This window comes from Carcharodon carcharias, chromosome 16 (genome assembly GCF_017639515.1).
Source record: "Carcharodon carcharias isolate sCarCar2 chromosome 16, sCarCar2.pri, whole genome shotgun sequence".
Lineage (NCBI taxonomy): Eukaryota > Metazoa > Chordata > Chondrichthyes > Lamniformes > Lamnidae > Carcharodon > Carcharodon carcharias.
The window spans coordinates 71,498,914-71,523,018 of NC_054482.1; the positions used below are offsets into that span (position 1 = coordinate 71,498,914).

Consider the following 24,105-nt stretch of genomic DNA (forward strand, 5'->3'; position numbering starts at 1 on the left):
TTAGCCTCAGGAAGATGTGCGCTCTTTCATGAACATGCGTGAAAGAGCACACTCTCGCATTTGGGGAATCCCCCCACTCGCCCACACAGTAAGTGCATAGCGCTTCCCGCCAGGCATCACGCTGGGCGGGCCTTAATTGGCCTGTGCATCTTAAAATGGCGGTGCGGCCCACTTCTCCGGCGGGGATCGGCTCCCCACCCGCCAGAGATTGGATCGGGCCCACCCACCCGACAGGCAGAAAATTCTGCCCTAAATCTATGTGCCATGGTTAACCAACAGGCGTAGAGTCCTTTTGTCTATGACATCTTTGGCAATCTCTTCTTTGCCTCCACCTATCACTGGCCCGCTATCCAGCTCTACCTGTCTCACCTCCCTCAACCAACTTATATTTCACCACATTTCTATATTCCCTCAGTTCCGATGAAGAGTCATATGGACTCGAAACGTTAACTGTGTTCCTCGCCGCAGATGCTGTCAGACCTGCTGAGGTTTTCCAGCTAGTTTTGTTTTTGTTTCAGATTTCCAGCATCCACAGTATTTTGCTTTTATATAGGCATAGAGTCTCTCTATCCACTCTATCTAGACCCCCTCATAGTTTTCAACACTTCAATTAGGATTCCCCTCAGCCTCCTCTGTTCCAAAGAAAACAATCCTAGCCTATCTAATCTTTCTTCAGAATAAAATTTTTCCAGTCCCGGCAACATCTTCATAAATCTGCTTGTATCCTCTCCAGTGCAACCACATTTTTCCTCTATGATTTCCATGAAAATATTTGGTAAGTAAAGCCCCATATCTCTTGCTTCTGCTAGAACCAGTGTTTCCACAGCTAAGGAACTTTTAACCACCCTCTTAGTTTCTTGGCTTCCCAGAGCAAGGGACAATGTATTCCATTTTCACACCCAAAGAATATTATAAGCCCAGCTGTACTCAAATACACATCTGGAAAATTGGTATGAGCAGCATAACTAAAAAGAACTAATTTCATTAGCGCTCTGAATAAGGGTCATATGGGTTCAAAACATCAACTCTGTTTCTCTCTCCACACGTGCTATCAGACTTGCTGAGCTTTTCCAGCATTTTCTGTTTTTGTTTCAGATTTCCAGCATCCGCTGTATTTTGCTTTTATATTAATCAAATAACCCAATATGATATTCTGCTTAATTGTAGTCAATGCAGGACACTAGTTAATCATGTGACTAGCACTTTGCAGTCACACCCTCACTTGACCAATGAGAAATATCACATGGCCCTAAGCCATGTAAAGTTATACTTTTAAAATCCAATTACAGAGCAAATACTGCAAAGCTGTCAAGTCTTAGACCATCATACTCGCTGGCAATTAAAGTTTATCAGCAGTACTCATACCTATGACTCAGAGGCGAGTAGAAAGACCTATTGTGTGAAAAAGAAAAGAGCTGCAAGGTTTTAAACAGTCATATTTCCTGAAAACAAGTTTAGTCCTTTTAACTTGTAGTATTGTAAAAAGAGAAGCAGTCACTTTCCTTCACAACATGTAAGTAGGCTTAGAGTTATGTAATCAGGTTTTGTAGCTATGTAGTTCTTGTGACTTTAGTTCCTTATGAACATGTATTACGCTATATTTTGTATATGTATCATGTTACATACGTTTTAACACACTGGTTATCTTTCTGTACTGTTTTTTATACATATTTTCATATTGTAATAACTTTAAGGCTATGCACCACTCATCCTCTTTAACTATTTTTAATTAACTTATACCAAGTACTGGCAGAGACTACCAAAAAAATTATAGCATAGCTGTTCCCATAACCAAAACATATTGATAGGCATCTGCCGTAATAAAAATTCTACAGGACATATAATATTGATACCTATGTATCAATTAGGCACTTGGGACAATGAGCTCAATAATTGAGTATTACTGACATCATACCCTTGTTTATCTCAAACAAGGGAACACTGAAATTGCCTTAAGGCCTCAACTATCTCAGTAGAAAACCATAAAATTTAATTAAATAACAAAAAGGCCATAATGGAAGGGGTGGTCCCACAAGTAGCTGTTACATTAAAGGGCCAATCAAGAGACAAGAGAAAAAAAAATGATCATCACCCTCAAGAAACCAATCAGATACTGACCACACACCACCTAAGCCAATCAGGAACTGATCATGCGCTGCCCGAGCCAATCAGAATTCAGGAACTTGATTGATCATGCACATGGGTTGTGGTTTGGAAAGAGTTAAAAAGCTTTGAGCTGCCAGATGCATTGAATTTGAAACTGAAGGCAAGACGCTGCTTTTCAGCTGGGAGCAGAAGGTCACAGAAATGACCGAGTGAGAGTGAGAGAGCTGAAACAAGAACCACATTGAGCTAGTAAAGTCACTGTATAGCTTGTTAAGTCTTACTTTTGTTGCTTAATAAATGTTTCCTGAGTGATATCACTAGACTGTCTCCAATCCCTGAATGGTTAATGTCTCAAAAGAACAAATTAATATTGTGTGAGTGCAGAGTCACGGATTTGGAGGTTAAACACTCCCCAAAAAAAGTTACACTCCCAAAAAAAGTTACACTGAATACATAGCCAATTTAACTGTCTAACCAAGCTGGCAGAACAACAATAAGTACCTTGGCTTACCCTTCTTCTGCTATTAACACATTATGCTTTCTTGCCTTTATGTCATTATCAGCGCTTCCTTTAGCTCTTACCACTACCTTTATCTTTTTGGCCATGCCATCTTTGTCAATCTCTCCTTATTTTCCAATCCACTAGGCCCCTCCAGAATCCAGTGAGTTCTGGAATATTTTGACCAATGCCTCCACTATCTCTGCAGCCACTTCCATTGAAACCCTTGAATGCAGGCCATCAAGATCTGGTGACTTGTCTGCCTTTAGTCCCATTAGTTTGTCAAATATTTTGTCCCTCATAATAGAGACTGTTACAAGATCTTTCCTCCCATTAGCTCTTGCTTATCTGATAGCTTTGAGATGTTTATAGAGTCCTCCACCATGAAGACCGATGCAAAATATTGGTTTAAATTATCTGCCATTTCCCTGTTCCCCATTATCAATTCTCCAGTCGCATCTTCCAGGGGTCCCATGCTCACTTTAGCACTCTCTTACTGTTTGTTTTTATATTTCTTGCCAATTTACTTTCCATAATCAATTTTCTCCCTCTTTATTAGCTTTTTAGTCATCCACTGCTGGTTCCTAAAAAAATTCCCAATCCTTTGGCTTACCACTAGTTTTCACTGCTTTGTATGCCTTAGTTTTTGATTGGATGCTCTCCTTGGCCACCTTTGTTAACCACGGGTGGTTCATCCTTCTCAGCGAGTCCTTTTTGACTGGGATAAATTTTTGCTGAGCGTTATCTGCTTAAACATCTGCCACTGCTGATCCACTGACCTTCCCCTTAGTCTATTTTCCCAGCCCACTTTAGACAACTCTTTCTTCATATCTCTGTAATTGCCCTTATTTAAGCTGAGGACACTGTTTTGAGACCCAAGTTGCTTGCCCTCAAACGGAATTTGAAATTCTACCATGTTGTGGTCACTACCCCAGGAGGATCCTTAACTATGATATCTCTGATTAATCCCACCTCATTACACATTACTAGGTCTAAAATAACCTGTTCTGGATAGGTTCCTCAACATATTACTCTAAGAAACAATTCCTGATGCAGTCTACAAATTTGTCTAACATGTTACCCCTGCCAATCTGATTTGTCCAGTCAATATGCAGATTAAAATCACCCATGACAATTGTAGTGCCCTTCTTACATGCCCCCATTATTTCCTGATTTATATTTTGTCTTACAGTGAGGCAACTCCATGGGGGGCCTATACACGACTCCAACCCATGCCTTCTTCCCCTTGCTCTTCCTTATTTCCACCCAAACTGATTCCACACCACGATATATTACACCTATATCACTACTCACCACCGCACTGAAAGCTTCCTTGATTGACAAAGCTACCCCACCTCTTTTTCCTTTTTGCCTAAATTTTTTCCAGAATGTCGAATACTCTTGAATAATGCGTTCCTTGTCTTGATCACCCTGCAACCACATTTCTGTAATAGCTATCAAATCATATTCAATTATTTCTATTTGTGCCATCAACTCATCTATCTTGTTACAAAGGCTGTGTGCATTCAGATAATGAGCCTTAAGCTTTGACTTTTTACCATTATTACTCATTCTGGTTCTAATTTCTGCTGCACTCTTCTGCTTATATTTTCTGCCCATTCCTGTCACATTTTGATTATCGGTCGCCTCTTCACTACACTGCACCTCTGCTCTCTCGTTTATTTTAGATTTTTTAAACTTCCCTTCAATTGAACCCTCCCCCCTACTAATTAAAGTCCTATCTAAAACCCTCATTATACGATTCACCAGGACACTGGCCCCAGCATAGTTTGAATTAAGCCTGTCCCAATGGAACAGCTCCCATCTTCCCCAGTACTGGTGCCAGTGCCCCATGAATCGGAACCCATTTCTCCCACACCTATCTTTGTGCCATGCATTTACCTCTCTAATCTTATTTACCCTACGCCAATTTACACATGGCTCAGGGAGTAACCTGGAGATTATTACCTTTGTGGTTCTGCTTTTTAATTTAGCCTCGAGCTGTTCGTAATCCCTCAGCAGAACCTTTTTCCTAGTCCTACCTATGTCATTGGTACCTATGTGGACCATGACAACTGGATCTTTCCCCTCCCACTCCAAGTTTCTCTTCAGACCAGAAGCGATGTCCTTAACCTTGGCACCAGGTAGGCAACACAGGGACTGTCTATCTTTCTTGCAGAGAATAGTACCTATTCCCCTAACTATGCTATCCCTATTACTACTACATTTCTCTTTTCTCCCCCACAATGAATGGTGCTCTGTACCATGGTGCCATGGTCAGTTTGCTCATCCCTGCTGCAGTCTGTGCCCTTGCCCACACAGGTAGCAAGAACCTCAAACCTATTGTTCAAGGGTACTGGCTGAGGCTCCTCCAAAGCTAAATCCTGGATCCCCATACCTGCCTAACTTACAGTTACAACCCCTGCTGACCCTGACCACAGTCCAAATTTGATTTAATTTGTAATTAATCCAAGGGGTGTGACTATCTCCTGAAACACAGTGTTCAGGTGACTCTCCCCCTACCTGATTTGTCACAGTGTCCGCAGCTCGGACTCCAGCTCATCAACTCTGAGCCGCAGTTCCTTGACAGCCAACGCATACTTGTTTTTCAGTGACGTCACACTTTGGCTCTGACAGATAGAAACAGGCTGAAGGGGCACTCTTATCTCCCATTGCTGCTGCCCTTCTCATGCAGGTCAGCTCTCCGTTAAATACCTCTATCAAATCCCCTCTCAACATTTTCTCTAAGAACACAACAACATTTTATCCAATTTATCCAGGTAACTGAAGTCCCTCGTTCTGTAAGAATTCTCGTAAAACTTTTCTGCACCTTCTCTGAAGCCTTGGGACACAATACTCCAGTTGAGGTCAAACTAGTGTTTAACAAAACTTCATCATAATTTTCTTGCTTTTGTGCTCTGTGCCCCTCTTTATAAAGCCCAGGATCTCATATGTCTTTTTAACTATTCTCTCAACTTGCCTTGCCACCTTCAACGATTTGTGCACATATATAAATGGGTGTTTCTGCTTCGGCAGATAAGCAGCGGCAGACATTTAAGAAAATATTTCATAATTCTCAACAAAGGTACATTCTATTAAGAAAGAAAGACTATGTAAGAAAGATGAACCAACTGTGCTAACTGAGGAAGTTAAAGATGGTAACAAATTGAAGAAAAAGGTTGACAAAGATGATTGGTAGGCAAGAAGATTGGGAAAAATTTTAGAAACTAGCAAAGGATGACTAAAGAAAGTAATAAAGAAGGAGGAAATAGATTATGAGATTAAACTAGCAGGAAATTTAAGACAGAAATTAAGAGCTTCTACGAGTATATAAACAGGAAATAGAAAAGCTAAAGTTAGCATTGATCCCTTAATAGGTCAGAGTGGGGAATTAATAATGGGAATCAAGGAAATGGCAGAGACTTTGAATAAATATTTTCTATCTGTTTTCACGATATAGTCAACATTATTTTCCTTTCATAAAACATGTTTGACAAACTTATTAGAGTTCCTTGAGGATATAATGATCAGGGTGGATAAAGGGGAACCAGTAGTTGTAGGTGGATTACCAAAGAGTATTCCATAAGGTGCCACATAAAAGATTACTTCAAATCATAAGAACACATGGTATTAGGGATAATATATTAGCATGGATAAAGGATTCGCTAATTAATAGAAAACAGAGTTGGGAAAAATGGGTCATTCCCTGCTTGACAGACTATAAATAGTGGAGTGCCACAGGGATTGGTGCTTTCCCCTCATTGGAGTGTACCTCAACTGTACCTGAGCCAGCTTCTTTTTAAAGGCAGCCCATTGTTCGATTACAGTTTTGCCTGCTAATTCCTGTATCCAGGAATATTCAGCAGTCCTTTTTTGAGGCAGGTCTCCATTATTGCCATGATATTATATTCTCATGTGGCTACTTGCACCTGCAGCTCACCAACCTTCTTTACCATGCTTTGGGTAATTACATACATTCACTGTAAACCTAATTTAGATCTTATTACATTCCCTTAGTCTGATCCCACCTAATACCTTACAATTTCTTACTCTAGTACTATCTGTAAATCCCAATCCTTTGTGCAGCTTGTTTCTCCTTTCTGATGTTACATCTCAGTTCCCCTACTCCTGTCAAATTAGTTTAAACCCTATCCAAAAGCACTAGTAAACTGCCTGCCAAGGACAATTGTCCTGACTCTGTTGAGCTGCAACCTAACGTGCCTGTTTAGGTTCCACTTTCCGCAGAACCTATCTCAATGTCCCAGGGTCCTAAAGCATGCACCCACTACCCCAATTTCAAGCATTATCTCTCTAACTACACGTTCAAAAGCTCTGTCCTCCTATTTACATACTCACTACTTCCCTGTTCCTGCCCAGTGATTGAGACAAAATCAGCCCCAATGTGCACATGAAGAAATAAAGAAATAATTGGTCTGCAACCCAAAGCCTAGCATAACCTCTGCATAGTTTTAGGAAAAGCAGACTTGCCTATCATCTGTGCTCCCATCTCAACTTGCGTCCAGAGGGAAGGCGAAAGCCTTTAAGTCTTGGGCCTAGTTGGTTGCAGGAATTGCCAGAAGTTGAGAGAAACACCATGGGAATTCATTCCAGATTTTGTCGGGCTTACTCCCTTAGCCATTAACTCTTGATGTTGTTAATGGTGAAAGGCACTGACTGTCAGGACCCAAATCACCACAGACATATGTGTGATCTTGTCCTCCAGGTGTGCAAAAACAGCTGTTCCAGATCGCCAATTCCCACCTCCAGCTCGCCACTTCCCACCTCCAACCCCTGAGCCTTCACTGCTTCTTGGACCCCTTAATCAGTCTGAACTTTCTTTAATCCATCCCGACTTCTTTCTGTTTCCCCATGCTCTCTGTTAATTGTGATGTCCCTGTGGTGTCACTTCTGGATTTCTCCTGTTTGATTTGGCTCCTGGTACTGCGGCTGATGTCTCCAGCTGGGTCCATGCTACTTCTTTCCGATGCCACACAAAGATTTTCCTCAAATGCAGTCGGTTGGCTCTGAACCCACAGCACCACCCCGCTGGTCTCACTCTGTTCCTGCTCTCAATGCCACTGCTTCTTTATCATCCCTGCTGGTCTTAATCTGTTCCTGTTCTCACTGCCATTGCTCCTTTATCCTCCCCACTGGTCTCAATCTGCCACTGTCCCTTTATCCTCCCTGCTGATCTCACTCTATTCCTGTTCTCACTGCCATTGCTCCTTTATCCTCCCCGTTCGTCTTAATCTGTTCCTGCTCTGACTGCCACTGCGTCTTTGTACTTCCCGCAGGTCTCGCTCTGACCCTGCTTTTGCTGCATTGAGTACATGTGCAGAATGGAACATGGTCGCACACCCAAGGACCTTCTGTATGGTGAGGTAGCCTGAGCCAGACAACCAGCAGAGTGCCCAAGGCTCTGTTTCAAGGATGCTTGCAAGCGTGACTTGAAGACCCTAAACATTGACTATCGCACTTGGGAGTAACAAACTGGTGAAAGAGGAAAATAGTGACACCTGCTGTGGGTTGGTGTGCACCACCACGATGACCAGTGGCAGCGACACCAAAAAACCCGACAACATCATGTGGCAGCTTAATGTGCAGCGTTTGTGGCTGAACCTTCCTCTCAAGGATTACACTTCACAGACGTTAGCAAAGGTGCACCAAATGAAGCCCAAATACCTAAACGGATTGTTTGTTGCATGTCCATCATCTCTCATAGATGGAAGGATGTCAATAACAGCCCAAAGTTACAGCAAAGGATGCTGATATTTGTACTTTATTTTTCCGTTTGTTCCAATGGGTTTATGTATATATGTCCAGGAAATGCATTTTGCTACTTTTCTTTCTCTCCTACTATTTTCAATTAAAGTATATACATGTATATGCAAATGGAATTTTGGCATTTATTACTAAAGGAATAGAGTATAAAAATAGGGAGTGTTGTTGCAACTGTACAAAGCTTTGGTGAGACCACCTAGAGTACTGTGCACAGTTTTGGTCCCCTTTACTTGAGGAAGGGTGTAGTTGCATTGGCGGCAGTTCAGAGGAGGGTCACTTGATTGATTCCAGAAATGCGGGGCTTGTCTTATGAGGAGAGATTAAGCAGTTTAGGCCTATACTCACTAGAGTTTAGAAGGATGAGAGGAGATCTAATTGAGGTATATAAGATGCTAAAGGGGATAGACACAATAGACTTGGAGTGGATGTTTCCCCTTGGGGGGCATTCTAGAACAAGAGGCCATAGTTTTAAGCTAAGGAGTGGTAGATTTAAATCAGAGATGAGGAGGAAGTACTTTTCTCAAAGGGTCATGAATCTGTGGAATTCACTATCTCAGAGTGCAGTGGATGCCGGGACGCTGAATAGATTTAAGGAGAAGATAGCCAGATTTTTAATTAGTAATGGTTTGAAAGGTTATGGGGTGAGGGCAGGAAATTGGAGTTGAGGCCAAAATGAGATCAGCCATGATCGTATTGAATGGCGGGGCAGGCTCGACGGGCTGAATTGCCTACTCCTGCTCCTAGTTCTTATGTCCTTATGGCAGTGTTATAAAAGCATGTAGGTTCTCATTTGTACCCATTTAGGGGAGCAATTTTTTTTGTGGCTTTGTTAGAACCATATCTACAAGAACTATATTTTCTTTTAAAATTTCGAAGGACATTGCACTATTTGGATACTTGGGGGCTGACTAGATTTTTTTTTTAAAACGGTCAAAAGTTCATCTTGGACTGGAGCAAGCATGTCTTTTCCAAGAAATCACATGACGTCAGCTAAATGACAAGCTTGGCAATTTTGGAGATCATCTATCTGTCCATTTGAACTCCAGCACTTTAATTGATCATAAAAAATGGCTTTAAAGGCAAAAGCCTTTGTGATTTACTAGAAATCACCTGAGAGAGACGAGCTGACTGATGGAGACAAGCTTTACGTTTTGAACTTGTTGTTTTGAACTCAGTTGGGAATAATCTGAGAAGGGCAAAAGCTGCCCAGCTCGCATGCTCCATGCCTTGCTTGAAATACAGTGTGGTTATCAGTATCCAACTAGAAATCCTCATCTCAGGGGAAATAGTCTGTATTTGGAAACCCGAGAGGCTGAGATGAGAAGGGTTGATCCAGCTCTATTTTCCTCCATGCTGAAGCTCCGTTGGTGAGAACGTCCAGACACCTACTGAGACTAGCAGCCCATTACTTTTTTATAAAACTTTTTCTTTAACCATCCACCTCTGCAGAGACCCTGTTTGTGTGTGTGTGTGTGTGTGTACACTGGGGAATTTTAAAGGGGATAGATAGTTACACTTACAGATTATAAATTGTGTATTAACCAGTTATTGCAACTTGTTTTAAAAAAAGTTTGTTTATAATAAATCAATCATTCTGAGTTTATTGAAATAAGCCTGGTTAAAGTCCCTTTTATTCTGGGTTGAACAGTAGCGAAGGTAAATAATTAGCCATTTCAGTAAGCGAAATAAACATTTACACTAATGGTGCAACCTGTGAAATGGTAGGGCTAGATAAGCTGCACACTCCTTCCATCCCAGTCGTAACCAGTGTCATAAACAATGTCACATTAATGTTGTGAAGAAGTATAAAAACATGGAGAACATAAACATTTTCAATTGGGTATTTAGAATGTATTAAATTACACGATTGAATTAAGAACAAATTAAATAAAAAATAACATATTAAAATTGCTAACTATTATTTCTTTAGATGCATAATTATATTATAAGGAACACTTAGGGCAGAATTTTCCCGTTGTCATGCAGGGGCAGGCCACGCACATCCGCGTGTAAAATGACGCACAGTGACGTCAGGCGAGCATCCCGACATCACCACGCGCCATCGCAACATTTCGCTGGGTAGGCGCGTGATGATGTCTGACACATGCCCGCCATTAAATAACAGGCCACTTAAGGCCCTTGAGTGTTCAATCTACGCCAATTTTTCAGCGCCCGCGCAATCTTTGGGTCAGCGCACGGGTGCAACGGGCAGGCGGGTAGGATACATTTGTATTAACCTCATCCACGGGCGGGAAAAGAGGACCCAGTGGGATCGTGAATGTGCACAGTCAAGTATTTATTTTTGAAAGTTTTTCAAACTTGCCTGTGTGATCTGCAGTAATTCAAAGTGCTTACCAGCTGCTTTTTCTGGACTCTTAACCTTCAGGTCAGCACTCCGCGGTGCAGAATCTATTCTAGGCCTGCAGGTTTCAGGAAGCCTTCCCTTAGCCTGGGAATGGGAGCTGAACTGTCCACTGGAGGCAGCTCCTCTGAGGAGGAAGGAAGGGCTAGAAGGGGGAGGAGGCAAGGAGTGCACATTCAGCCTCCAGGGGAGCCACCATTGGAAGGATAGGCGCAGACACAAGGGGTGCAAGGCCAATAGGAAGTCGAAGGTAAAAGGGGCCACAGAAGATGCCCACTATTCTGCTACCAGGGTATACAGCTACCTCAATATGTCTGAAGTGCATTGCCAAAAGAGGCTCCATCTCTCAAGGGAGATAGTCAACTATATCTGTCAGATGATTGGGCCTGAGATCTCCCCTAACTGTGTGGGTGGACACCCCATGTCAGTGGCTTTAAAGGCCACAGCTGCCCTCAACTTCTATGCCCCTGGCTCCTTCCAGGGGTCAGTGGGTGATCTTTGCAGAGTCTCCCGATCAGCTGTCCACACTTGTGTCAAGCAGGTTACAGACACTCTGTTCAGGCGTGCATTGACCTTCATCCACTTCCGTTGGGACCAGGCAAGACAGACACAGCGAGCCAGAGGCTTCGCGGTGATTGCTGGCTTCCCATGCGTCCAGAGTGCAATAGACTGCACACATGTGGCCATCAAGGCACCAGCAGATGAGGCCGGTGCCTTTGTCAACAGGAAGGGCTTCCACTCCATGAATGTACTGATAGTGTGTGATCACAGGATACTGATTTTACAAGTCTGTGCAAGGTACCCAGGCAGCTCCCATGATGCCTACATCCTCAGAAAATCCCAGGCACCGGGGCTCTTCAGCGTTCCAGCCTGGCTTGATGGATGGCTGCTGGGTGACAAGGACTACCCTCTCAGAAGGTGGCTCATGATGGCTCTCCGCCATCCAAGAACAGAAGCTGAGCAGCGGTAGAATAGGAACCACGTCTCCACCGGGGCTGTGGTTGAGAGAACCATCAGTCTTCTCAAGATGCACCTTCTATGCCTGGACCGCTCAGGGAACGCATTCCAGTACCCCCCAGATCGTATGTCGCTGATAGTGGTTGCATGCTGTGCTCTCCACAATCTTGCACTGGAAAGGGGGGAAGCAGTGGACGATGAAGGCGTCGACACAGTGGCTATGGTGCACACGATGAGTCCAGCAGTGAGTCCGAGGATGAGCATGCACAGGGAAATGCTGAGGGGGGAAACACTGCCCCAGGCATGCTCCAGGGAGGCAGTGACACCCGGGAGGCTTTAATCCAATGAACCTTCTACTAGCACACCACATATGAACCTCCCGGACAAGCCTGAGCTGTTGGCTCAATACTCGACACCTAAGTGCAAAATCTGCTGAACGTCCAACAAAGCTCTCATTACAGTTTTGGAAACCATACACATGCAGAAGGAAAGAGGCACCCTCAGCCATGGTGACATATCTGAATGTAATGTGTCAAGCAAAGCACCTGATTACAAAAAAAAAAGACAATAGTGTTACAAATCAAATAAAATCATAAGGGTCTCATCTCAGGCCAACACAAAAGCATCAGTGATAAACCCGTGGTGTGCCTAAGGTGCCTTATGTTTTTGGGTGCTACGTCTTGGTAATGCCCCATCATTCGGATTGGCACCTGAGATAGCCTGCTGACTCTGCTGTCCTGTTGGCCTTGATGACATTGGCAGTCAGCCTCTGGCCCATAGAGCCTGTGTTGGCCCAACCTGGGAGAGAGCTGCCAGTTCCACAGCTGGCATCTCACCAGTTGTTGCAGCCTCACTGGATGATGATACAGTCACTGGGAGAGGGGTGGAGGAGCTGCCGGCCCCACCCGGAACGCCCTGAGAGAAGCTCGCAGAGACGACAGGCAGCTGCTTCGCCGATGTGAGGTTGCTTCAGACCTCCCTGTTCACCGTGGATAGATGGGCACCGAGTTGGGAAACTTGATGCCCATAGCATCTCCCACACTGGCACTGACCATCTGAGGTCAATGCCGATGTGAGGGCTTGCTGGTCGGAGCGCATACCCAGGAAGCCCTGATGGGTCTCCTAAAGTAGGCTCTCCACGAGAGTCGACACTCTCTTCATGGAGGATGTATGGCGCTCGGACATGAGACTCATTGCTTCCGTGATCATCTGCGTAGACTCCTCCACCATGGACACCAAGCCAAGCATAGCCTCATGTATCTCCCCCGGACACTCCCGCACACCTGGCCGCATTTCCTGTGCTTGCTGCATCGTGGACGCCTCCAGAGGCACATCATCAGGCACCAACTGAGCATGTGCCTGGTCCTCTGCAGTCCTCCAACTGCTGGCACCATGTGCACTCTCTGTCTCTGCCAGCTCCTCCAGCAACCGTGAAGTGCCCTCACCGCTGTGCCCCGGGACATTAGCCATTGTTCAAATTTCCACCGAGGTGTTAGTATCTGCGCTGGTGCCTGCTTCGCAGAAATGGTGCGACACTGGTGAGACTTCAGGCCCCTCAGGTGTGAGAGCGGGGCTCTGCTGCTCCTCCTCCTGGCTCTGCTCCGCTGATGTTCAAAGGAAGAACAAGGACAGTGGATCACTTAGCGTGGAGACAATGACAAAGTCCATTCCTGTCCCCCAGATCATAATGCGCTCATCATTCCATAACCAATGGTCAAGCCATGTTGCAAAATTAAATAATTTAACATTCAGCAGTGGCTGTTGGGAGGACAATGATGACCTCACTGTTGAGCATGAATACCTGGCTGTGGCATCCCAGCCTCACCAACACCAGTGGACCTGGGTGCATGGTGCATCTCCAGATCCAGGGCCTCCTGCTCGAAACAGCTTAGAATGGCGATCTGCGGCTGGCTGCCACCAGTCCTCACACACTCTGCCATGTTATGAGCATTCTTCTCCTGAAAATGAGAGACGAGCATCGATTAGTGCAAATTGCACATGGATTCTGTTTGCGCACAGCCCACCCCAACCAGAGTGCGAGATATAAGGGCTCTAGTGCCTCCTCACTCTGCTGCTGAGCACTCACACAAAGATGCTAGGCCTGCTCCCCACCCCACCACCCCCCCCCACCCCGCTCTTGAACACATGCTGCCTAGATCACATTAAGCACCACACAGTATATCCTCCCATAGCAAGGAGGCACAAGCACGTGGAGCGCATAGGGCAGCAGATAGTTCATTGCCACGTCACCTTGAAGCTCTCCTCCCACCATCTCATCACCCTGACTAGGACATATCCTGGAGTTCTAACACTGCGCCTTGGTGCAGCTGCTCCAGGTTGCCCCCACACCAGTCATGTGGGACTCAGTGTAACACATGCTGCAGGGGCAAAACACATCTCCTCATCACCCTCTCAGGCTGACCTCAAAATGGGCAGTATCTGCTTGCCCAACCAGCAAAGGACAAATGCCGTCAATGATTCAATGCAGTCACAACACTCGGACTTGGGGGGCGGGCAGTGTGTGCAGCATGGGGGAAGCCGACCTGCTGGGATAAATGCCCAATGCCAACATGGTACTCACCCTGCCAGAGTGCAACAATTCATGGAATCGCTTGCGACACTGGATCCACGTGCGCCATACCACGTCGCAGGAGCTCACCACCTCCGCCACCTCCTCCCAGGCAGGATTTGTCATGTGGGGGGGGCCTCCTCCTCCCAACTTGGGGGACCAGCACCTCCCACTGTGCTGCCAATTCCTCAAGGAAGGCAGAAAGGCAGTCATCGGAAAAACAAGGGGCACATGGACCCCCGCCCTACCCTCCGGCCTGGCCTGTCTTGTTGCCCTATCCTCTGGCCTGGCCTGTCCTGCTGGCCTACCCTCCAGATTGGCCTGCTCACCAGAAGCTCTTTGCTGTGCCCTTGCACTTGCCATTGTGAGCAGCCTAGAAAAGCTTGCCAGGCCTTCAGTTAAACAGGCTGCCAGGTTGCCATTGGACCCGGTGGCCTGTGCATGCCTGCTGCCACCCGCCCACTCATGCTATCCTCGGGAAGCGAGAAATACACTGGGCGGGCCTTAATTCGCAGGTGGTGATCAGGTCTGCGACCGCTCGCGCCCGCTCCCACTGAGCCCCTCCGCCAACTGGAAAATTCAGGCCTTAAAACTGAAGCCAAGGTTGAAGCATTAATCTATAAACAGCATTAAAGTGCCCCAAGCTTTTGTTTGAGTTCTGATGTTATTGTGGAAGGCAGTTTACACATCTGTTATATGCTTACCACACTTAGACCAAGCAAATCTCTTCTGAAATAATCCATGTTCCTTCTCTCCAGGTTATCTAGGTAATGTTGCAAGCGAGTATAGGTATAAGGATAACAGTAAGCAAACTGGTACACTTCATTATCCCGATCAAAGCAAAAGGCAAATGACATAACGTAGTTTTTTCGATGATCTGGACAGCGGTAGTAATAGACATTTTTTGAAGGAAGTCGTTGCCTGTCAAATAATAATAATTAAAACAAAGAAATTAAATGAAATCAGACAACTGGACATTCAACATTAATTATAATTGATCAAAAATCTACAATTTAATTTTAACATGAGCTGCTGCTGTTTTGCAGTTGTATGTTTATATGGAATTTTAATATAAAAAGAAGCGTCCAAAGCACTAGACGTAAGTGGAATAAAAGAGAATGAATTTTGAGTAAAGAAGAAAATATGAGGAGACACGAGCAAACATTTGGTCAGAAAAGTGGGCTTTTGGGAGGAACATCAATAAAGTTGAAGAGGTGGAAGGATTTAGGGATAGAATCCCAGAGTTTGGGGCATGGGTGGCTGCCAATTGTCGGGAAAAGGGAGAAGGATGTACAAGAACTCTGAGTCAGAGGAGAAATTAATACAATAGGATGGTAAGGCTGGAGAATGTAACAGAAATAGAAAGGGACAAGGCCTTAATGTGATTTAAGCATGAGGATGAGGATTTGAAATTTGAGCTATTGGGGAATGGTGGAGCCAAGGCAAGTTTGCAAGCAAGGGTGATTGAGTTTGCTGTTTTAGATGCGCTGAAGTTTATGGTAGGTGCAGGATAAAAAACCTGCCAGTAGAACACTGCAATAGTCGGGTCTGGAGGTAAGACAGGTATGGATGTGAGTTTCAGCAGCAGATGGCTGAGGCAGGGACAGTGCTGGATGATGTTACAATGGTGAAAGCTAGCGGTCTTTGTAAGGAACAGAATATGGAGATAAAAGCTCAGGTTAAGGTCAAATCAGAAGTCAAGGTTTTGAACCATCTGCGACAGGAGGAGGATAGAACTGGTGGCAAAGGTACAGCATTTGTGACTGGGTCCGAAGATGATAGTGACTAGGAAACAAAGGAAAGATCGGAATGTGTAGCAAATTTGATAGGGAAGTACAAAATGAAGCTGCACGATCATAAACTGGAAATCCCTATCTCTGTGACCTTCTCCAGTCCTAAAACCCTTGAAAAATCTATATTCTTTCTATATTTTTTCAGTTCTGACCTCTTTAGCACATCCAATTCTGTTCTCCCGCCAGTAGCAGCTGTGTCTATAATTATCTAGACCCTAAGTTCTGCTATTCCTTCCCTAAACCTCTCTGCATCTCCACTTTCCTTTGCTCCTTGATGGACCTTCTTAAAATCCAAACTTCGACCAAACTTTTAGTTATCCCTTCTAATTTGTCCTAATATGGTTTGTGATCAATGTTTATCTGATTACACTTCTGCAAAGTGCCTTAGTTTATTTTTCAGCACTACAGACAAAATAAGAATGCAAGCTGTGTTGTTGTTGCCTCCCTGCTGCCAGGGTCAAAGATGTCACAGAGCAGCTGCAGGGCATTCTTTTGGGGGAGGGTGAACAGCCAGAGGTCATGGTCCATACTGGGACCAATGACATAGGTAGGAAAAGGGATGAGGTCCTGAAAGCAGATTTTAGGGAATTAAAAAGCAGGACCTAGAGCAGTAATCTCAAGATTACTTCCAGTGCCATGTGCTGGTGAGCATAAGAATAGGAAGATTGCGCAGTTCAACATGTGGCTGGAGAAATGGAGTAGGAGGGAGGGTTTTAGATTTCTGAGGCATTGGGACTGGTACTGGGGCAGGTGGAACCTGTTCAAGAAGGGCGGGTTAACACCTTAACAGGGCTGGGACTAGTGTCCTCGTGGGGAGGTTTGCTAATGCTGTTGAAGAGGGTTTAAACTAGATTGGTGGGAAATGGGAACCTGAGGGGAAATTCAGAGTGGAAAGGAAAAAAGCTGGCAGGAGGAAGTAGAGAAGTATTAACTGATGATGAGGATATATCAGAGAGTAATATCAAGTTAAATAGAAAACTTGGAGAGTTTGACAGAATTAGAATAGGCAATAGTAAGTCATTAGGTGGGGTCAGAGCAAAGAAGAAAGCAAAAAAAATAAAAATATATCGGGGTTAATGTGCATGTATGTGAATGCACAGAGTATGGTTAATAAGATTGGTGAACTACAGGCACAGGTTGACAAATGGAATTATGATTTTATTGCTGTAACAAAGACCTGACTCAAAGAAGAGCAGGACTGGGCATTAAATATTCCTGGGTGTTTAGGAGAGACAGTGGGGGAAGATGATGGGAATGGCAGTATTGATTAAAGATGGCATTACAGTATTGGAGAGAGAGAATGTTCCAGAATGTTCAAGGAGAAAATCTCTCTGGCTAAAGGTAGAGAAGGTAAGGAATGGGGAAGGTGCAATAACATTGATTGGTGTAGTATGTAGACCACCAACTAATGGAAGGGATGTAGAGAAACAAATTTGCAAAGACATTACTGAGAGGTGCAGGAATTATAAAATAATTATAATGGGGGACTTCAATTATCCAAATGTAAACTGGGATAGGGATAGTGCAAAGAGACAAGAGGGGCAAAATCTCCTGGAATGCGTTCAAGGTAATTTTCTGCAGCAATATGTCACTGGTCCAATGAGAGGGAAGGCACTGCTCTGGGGAATGAGTTAGCCCAAATGGATCACATATCACTGGGAAAGCATTTAGGGGACAGTGACCATTTATCATGAGGTTTAGGTTGGCCATGGAAAAGGCAAGGAACAATCCAGAGCAGGGGTAATAAAGTGGGGGAAAGACAGCTTCGATGGGATGAGAATGTATCCAAGTCAAGTGAGTTGGAATCAAATGTTGGCAGAAAAGATGGTTGCTGAACCTTCAAAGAAACAGTATTGCAGGCAATGTCAAGGTATATTCCCTTGAAAGGGAAAGGTAGGACAAATAAATCTAGAGTGCCCTGGATGACAAGAGAGGTGGAGGTGAAGATGAAAAGTAAGAAGTGCGCATATGACAGATGCTATGTAGAAAATACAATGGCAAATCAGGCTGAATACAGAAGGACTAGAGCAGAAGTGAAAAAACTAATAAAAAAAGCAAGGAGATAGCATGAAAAGAGACTGGCAACTAACATAAAAGGGAATCCTAAGGTCTTCTATAAGCAAATAAATAATAAAAGGAAGGAAAAAGAAAGAGTGGGGCCGCTTAGGTATAAAAAAAGGGGACTTGCATGTGGAGGCAGGAGAAATAGTGGAGGTATTAAATGAGTACCTTGCATCTGTCTTTATAAAGAAAGAGGATGCTACCAATGCCAAGGTGAGTGAGGAGGTAACTGATACACTAGAAGAATCCTCAATTGAGGAGGAGGAGGTGTTAGGAAACCTATCTTTACTTAAAATAGATAAGGTACCAGGATTTGATGAGATGCATCGAAGGGTACTGAGAGAAGTGAGAGTGGAAATTGCAGAGGCATTAGTGATAATTTTCCAGTCTTCTTTGGACACAGTGTGGTGCCAGATAACTGGAGAATTGCAAATGTTACACCCTTGTTCAAAAAGGAGTGTAAGGATAAGGCCAGCAACTACAGACCAGTTTGACTTCAGTGGTAGGGAAACTTATGGAAACTATAGTTCAGGATAAAATCAATAGTTACTTAGACAGGTGCAGGATAATTAAGGAAAACCAGCATGGATTAATTAAGGGAAAATCATGTTTAACTAACTTGCTGGAGTTTTTTGAGGAGGTAACTGTGAAGGTTGATAAGGACAATGCTGTTGATGTGGTGTATATGGATTTTCAAAGGGCATAGAATGGCATACAACAGACTTGTGATCAAAATTCTAGCTCATGGAATGAAAGGAAAAGTAGGCATTTGGAGACGATTAATAAATTATTGTTTTGCAGATTGGAGGAAGGTTTGTTAAGGAGTTCCCCAGGGGTCAGTGTTGGGACCCTTGCTCCTCCTAATATATGCTAATGACCTAAACTGTGGTGTTCAGGGCATGATTTTAAAATTTGCAGATGATATGAAGATTGGAAACATTGTCAGCTGTGTTGAGAATAGTTGTAAACTTCTAAAGAACATTGACGTGTTGGTGGATTGGCAGACAAGTGCCAGATGAAGTTCAATACAGAGAAGTGTGAGATGATTCATTTTGGCAGGAAGAATATGGAGAGACAGTATAAAGTAAAGGGAGAAACTCTAAAGGAGGGGTAGGAACAGAGGGGCCTCGGTGTATATGCATATCAATCATTTAAGATGGCCGGGCATGTTGAGAGCAGTTAACAAAGCATATAGTATCTTAGGCTTTATTAATAGGGGCATTGAGTACAAGAGTAAGGAGGTCATGTTGAACTTGTATAAGACACTAATTAGGCCTCATCTGGAGTACTGTGTCCAGTTCTGGGCGCCATACTTGAGGAAGGATGTGAAGGCATCGGAGAGAGTACAGAGGAGATTTACAAGAATGATTCCAGGGATAAAGAACTGTAGCTATGATGATAGATTGGAGAGGTTGGGACTGTTTTCCTGGGAGTAAAGAAGGCTAAGAGGAGACTTGTTAGAAGTATTCAAGATCCTGAGGGGTATGATCAGGGTAAATGATGAGAAACTGTTCCCACTCAAGAGCATCAAGGACTGGAGGGCACAAATTCAAAATAATTGGCAAAAGGAGTGAATGTGATGTGAGGAAAATTTTTTCACTCAGAGGGTGGTTGGAGTCTCAAACAAACTTCCTGAGAGGGTGGTGGAGGCAGGTTCGATTGAGGTAATCAAAAGGGAATTGGATTGCTATTGGAAAAGAGAGAATGTGTAGGGTTACGAGGATAAGACAGGGACAAGGTAGAATTCTCGTTCAGAGAGCCAATGCAGACTTGATGGGCCAAATGGCCTTCTTCTGCAGCGTAAAGACTCTTGAGACTCTTGTTGTTGTGAGAAACTTCCGTGTGAACAAGCAAATGAAATAACCCTTTAGTGTCTCATGAGACAATAACCATGTAAGCAGCCTTTCACCAGTTTGCTGTGACTTCCCGGAAAGAATCCAATAGGTTTAAATTCACTAATCTCATGTTGACTGACAAATCATATTTGGTCAGATCGCCAGATATTCCTCCTGTTATGATTGACACTTTAGCTAAAGCTTCTGGTCCCTAAAGTTATGCTTCTATGAGTCCTTAATGACATTTGCTACATTCTAATCCTCAGATATCTATACTGCGAATAGTGCAAAAAGAATGTCAGTGTTATTACACTGCTTCCTCCTTCATTTCTTTTCACTTTGCAATATTTCATTCTAAATACCAAAGAAAACAACGGCCAGGATTTTACAGCCCCACCACACCGTGTCTCCGGAGTCATTTAAATCTCCATTCAGTCCGGTGGTTTGTAATATCCCGCCGGGTGGGCGGTGTCATAAAGTCCTGGCCTATGTCTACTTATGCCAGGCTCCTCTTAGTTTTTTAAAAAATAGCTTGGCCTGTTTCTTTTCATGATAACTTTATGTGTTAACATGTTTGCATGCACTACATAGTTGTAGCAATCTGCAAGTACATTCATATTCTTAAGTTAATATTTTAACAGTCATTCAGCAAATAATCTGAGTGTGTCTAATGTTGCTTATTCTCCAACAGGTAAGTGCATGTTTGATCTTGTCTTGTATTCCCAGGTCTGGAAGAAACGTCAGTATTTCTATATGTATCTGGATATTCCTGTCCAATTACATTTACTATGCAGATCACTTTCAATGCTGCAACACCACTGAATAAAAAAGCAGATTTGTTCTCTACACATCTAATCGTTCTTATTCCTTTGTTGTAATATAAAAGATCAGATCACTACCAGAACTTCTGCAATTAAGGCTGCTTTGACACATATAGGGCATTAATTGCTCTAGTAAAAAATAGCATTCAAGATGAAATGGTGGAAGTCTGATGTTTGTGTATAGCTCGATAGTTTGTCTGCATTTGATAAAACTTGGGTGTGAGTAGGAACAAGCATATGTTTTGCAGGAAGTCTATTTCTATGAAATATGTTGAAAATTTAATAAAATATTACAAAGTTTTTGAGAGGAGGTCTTGTAGCACAGTGCCCCTATCTATAAGCCAGAAGTTCCAGGTTCAGGGCCCATTGAAAGACTTGATGGCCATGGAAGGTGCATTCATAACGCATCCAAATAGGCTAATTATCAACCTGTATATCCTTCGGATATGCAAATGGCCAGCAGTAAGAGCGTAAGAGTCTACTGGTCAGCTATGCTTCATGCTGAATGGCACCTCACAAGCTGGTGACAGGCTAAAGACCTGTTTCCGAAAAAGTTAGCTATGAAAACAGACATAAGCACATGCTTTGTCTGCCTCCTGCATCACTAGATGTGGGAGAGCAAAGGTTTTTGAGATGACAATTCTGTGATTTGCTAAACAGATTTGCAATATGACATGCAAGTTGCAAACTGAAGCATGTATGACCTTTAACAGCCACTAATGAGAGAAAAATCACTGGAGTACATTTTAAATATCTCACCCAGGAGTAAAATGGGTACTGCAGATCAGCTGCTCATTATATTATTGTATTATTTTATTAGATTATTTTCATTTTCCTTCAAATCAACTTTTATGCCCAGTCAAAAAACTAAAAATTTCACCCACTTTGTTTAACAAGATCCAAGGTGAACAGTTGGAGTGCTATTTTACCAAATCCATACAAATCATCATAATTAAATGTCTTTTTTTTAATGGTCCAAAATGTGGATACAAAGTAAAATTCTGAAATGCGTAGAGTCTTAACAATGCCAGCTGATGACCCAATATGGCCTCAAAATCAAAGTTATTTTCTTTATTGTAATGAATAAGATAATCATGGGCTGAATTTTCTGGCTGGCTCGGGAGGACAGTGGGAGCGGGTGCGGACCCAATCGTGGGCTGTCAATTAAGGCCCGCCCAGCGTGAATTGTGGCTCCGGAGGACAGCGGGAGTGGGCAGGCAGCAATGGTTCTGCAATGACCGCTGGGTCCAATGGCGATCCGAAGGTCTGTTTTAAAAACCTTTCCAAGGCTGCGAATTATGGCCAGTGGGAAGGCTTCCCAGAGTGCTGCTGGTGAGCAGACCAGGCAGGATGGTAGGGCAGGGGGGGCACTGTGCCCCTCATTTTTCCGATGATTGCCTTGCTGCCCTTCTTGAGGAAGTGGCAGCACGTTGGGAGGTCCTGGTACCCCAGGGCGGGAGGAGGAGACCTCCCCCACATGACCAGATTTGCCTGGGAGGAGGTGGCAGAGGTGGTGAGCTCCGGCGATGTGGTGCGGCGCACATGGATCCAGTGTCACAAGCGCTTCAATGACCTGTTGCGCTCAGGACGGGTGAGGACAATGTTGGCATTGGTCACTTAACCCAGCAGGTAGGCTTTGTCCCCTGGTCGCAAGCCCCCCCCCCCCCACTCCCTTCCGCCAAGTCTGAGTGTAGTGACTGCATTGAATCATTGATGGCATGTGTCCTTCGCTGAGTGGGCCAGCAGATATTGCCCATGCCGAGGTCACCCTGTGACAGTGGTGAGGAGGTGGGCTCTGCCCCCGTAGCAAGTGGTACGCTGTGAATGACATTACTGTTTTTGGCGCAACCTGGAGGAGCTGCACCTAGGCGCAGTGCTGGAACTCTAGGATACGTCAAAGTCAAGGTGATGGCATGCTGGGAGGGGAGCTTCAAGGTGGCGTGGCACTGATTGATCTGTTGTCCTCTGCATTCCACACGCTTGCGCCTCCTTGATATGGAAGGTTAGACCGTGTCGTGCCTGGTGTGATGTAGGCAGCTTTTGGCCGAGGGGGTGGGGAGGTGGGGACAGGCCTCGCATCTTTGTATGAGTCTTCGACAGCAGCGGGGTGAGAAGACACTGGAGCCCTGCAATGTACCTCTCTGATTGAGGTGGGCCATCCGCAAAGAGAATCCAGGTACAATTAGCACTAATCAATGCTGTTTTCTCCTTTTCAGGAGAAGAATGCACATAATGCAGCTGAATGGGTGAGGACTGGTGGCGGGCCAGCACAGTTAGCGATTAGCCGCTTCAAGCAGGAGACCCTAGATTTGGAGAGGCACCATGCACCCAGGTCCACCAGTGTCAGGCAGGTATGTTTGCCCAGCAATGAGGTCACCATTGTTCTCCCAGCAGCTATGGCAGTGCTGAATGTTCAGTGATTGAAGTTTTCAATATGGCTTGACCATTGCTTATGACGAGCGTACAATGATCCGGGGGACGGGGATGCACATTGACATTGTCTCCACGTTAACTGATCCAATGTCCTTGTTCTTCCTTTCAGCATCAGCGGAGCAGGGCCGGGGGGAGGAGCAGCAGCGGCCCCCTCTCACACCTGAGGAGCCTGAAGTCTCACCAGCATCACACCATCTCTGGCAGGCACCAGCACAGATACTAGCACAGCTGTGGGAATTAGAGCATCGGCTAATGTCCCAGGGCACAGCGGTGAGGGCAATTCACAGTTGCTGGAGGAGCTGGCAGAGACAGAGCATGCCCATGGTGCCAGTAGTCGGAGGACTGCAGGGGACCAGGCACATGCTCAGTTGGTGCCTGATGATGTGCCTCTGGAGGCATCCACGATGCAGCAAACACAGGAAATGTGGCCGGGTGTGCGGGAGCATCCAGGAGAGATACATGAGGCTATGATTGGCTTGGTGTCCGTGGTGGAGGAGTCTATGCAGACTATCACCGAAGCAATGAGCCTCATGTCTAAGTGCCATGCATCCTCCATGGAGGGAGTGGCAACTCTTGTGAAGAGGCTTGTCCAGGAGACTGATCAGGGTTTCCTGGGTATGCACTCAGACCAACAAGCCCTCACATTGGCTTTGACCTCAGCTGGTCAGTGCCAGTTTGGGAGATGGTCTGGGCACCAAATTTCCCAGCTCAGTGCCCATCCATCCATGGTGAGCAGGGGGTCCAAAGTGACCTTACGTCGGCACAGCAGCTGCCTGTCGTCTCTGCAGGCTCTTCTCAGGGAGCTCCGGATGATGGCGGCATCCTCCGCCTCTCTGCCAGTGTCCATTGTATCTGGTCAGGCTGCAAGGACAGGGGAGATGCCAGCTG

At 44.7% G+C, this 24,105-nt stretch overlaps 1 protein-coding gene across 1 annotated transcript in view; it reads right to left on the bottom strand.

Moving 5' to 3' along the window:
• The window catches only part of agbl4 (AGBL carboxypeptidase 4), a 1,082,368-nt gene that overhangs the window by 601,569 nt on the left and 456,694 nt on the right, over nt 1-24,105 (bottom strand). Inside the window, exon 6 of the mRNA XM_041207821.1 lies at nt 14,979-15,195. Coding sequence (XP_041063755.1) covers nt 14,979-15,195 — 217 coding nt within the window. The remainder of the gene's footprint in view (nt 1-14,978; nt 15,196-24,105) is intronic.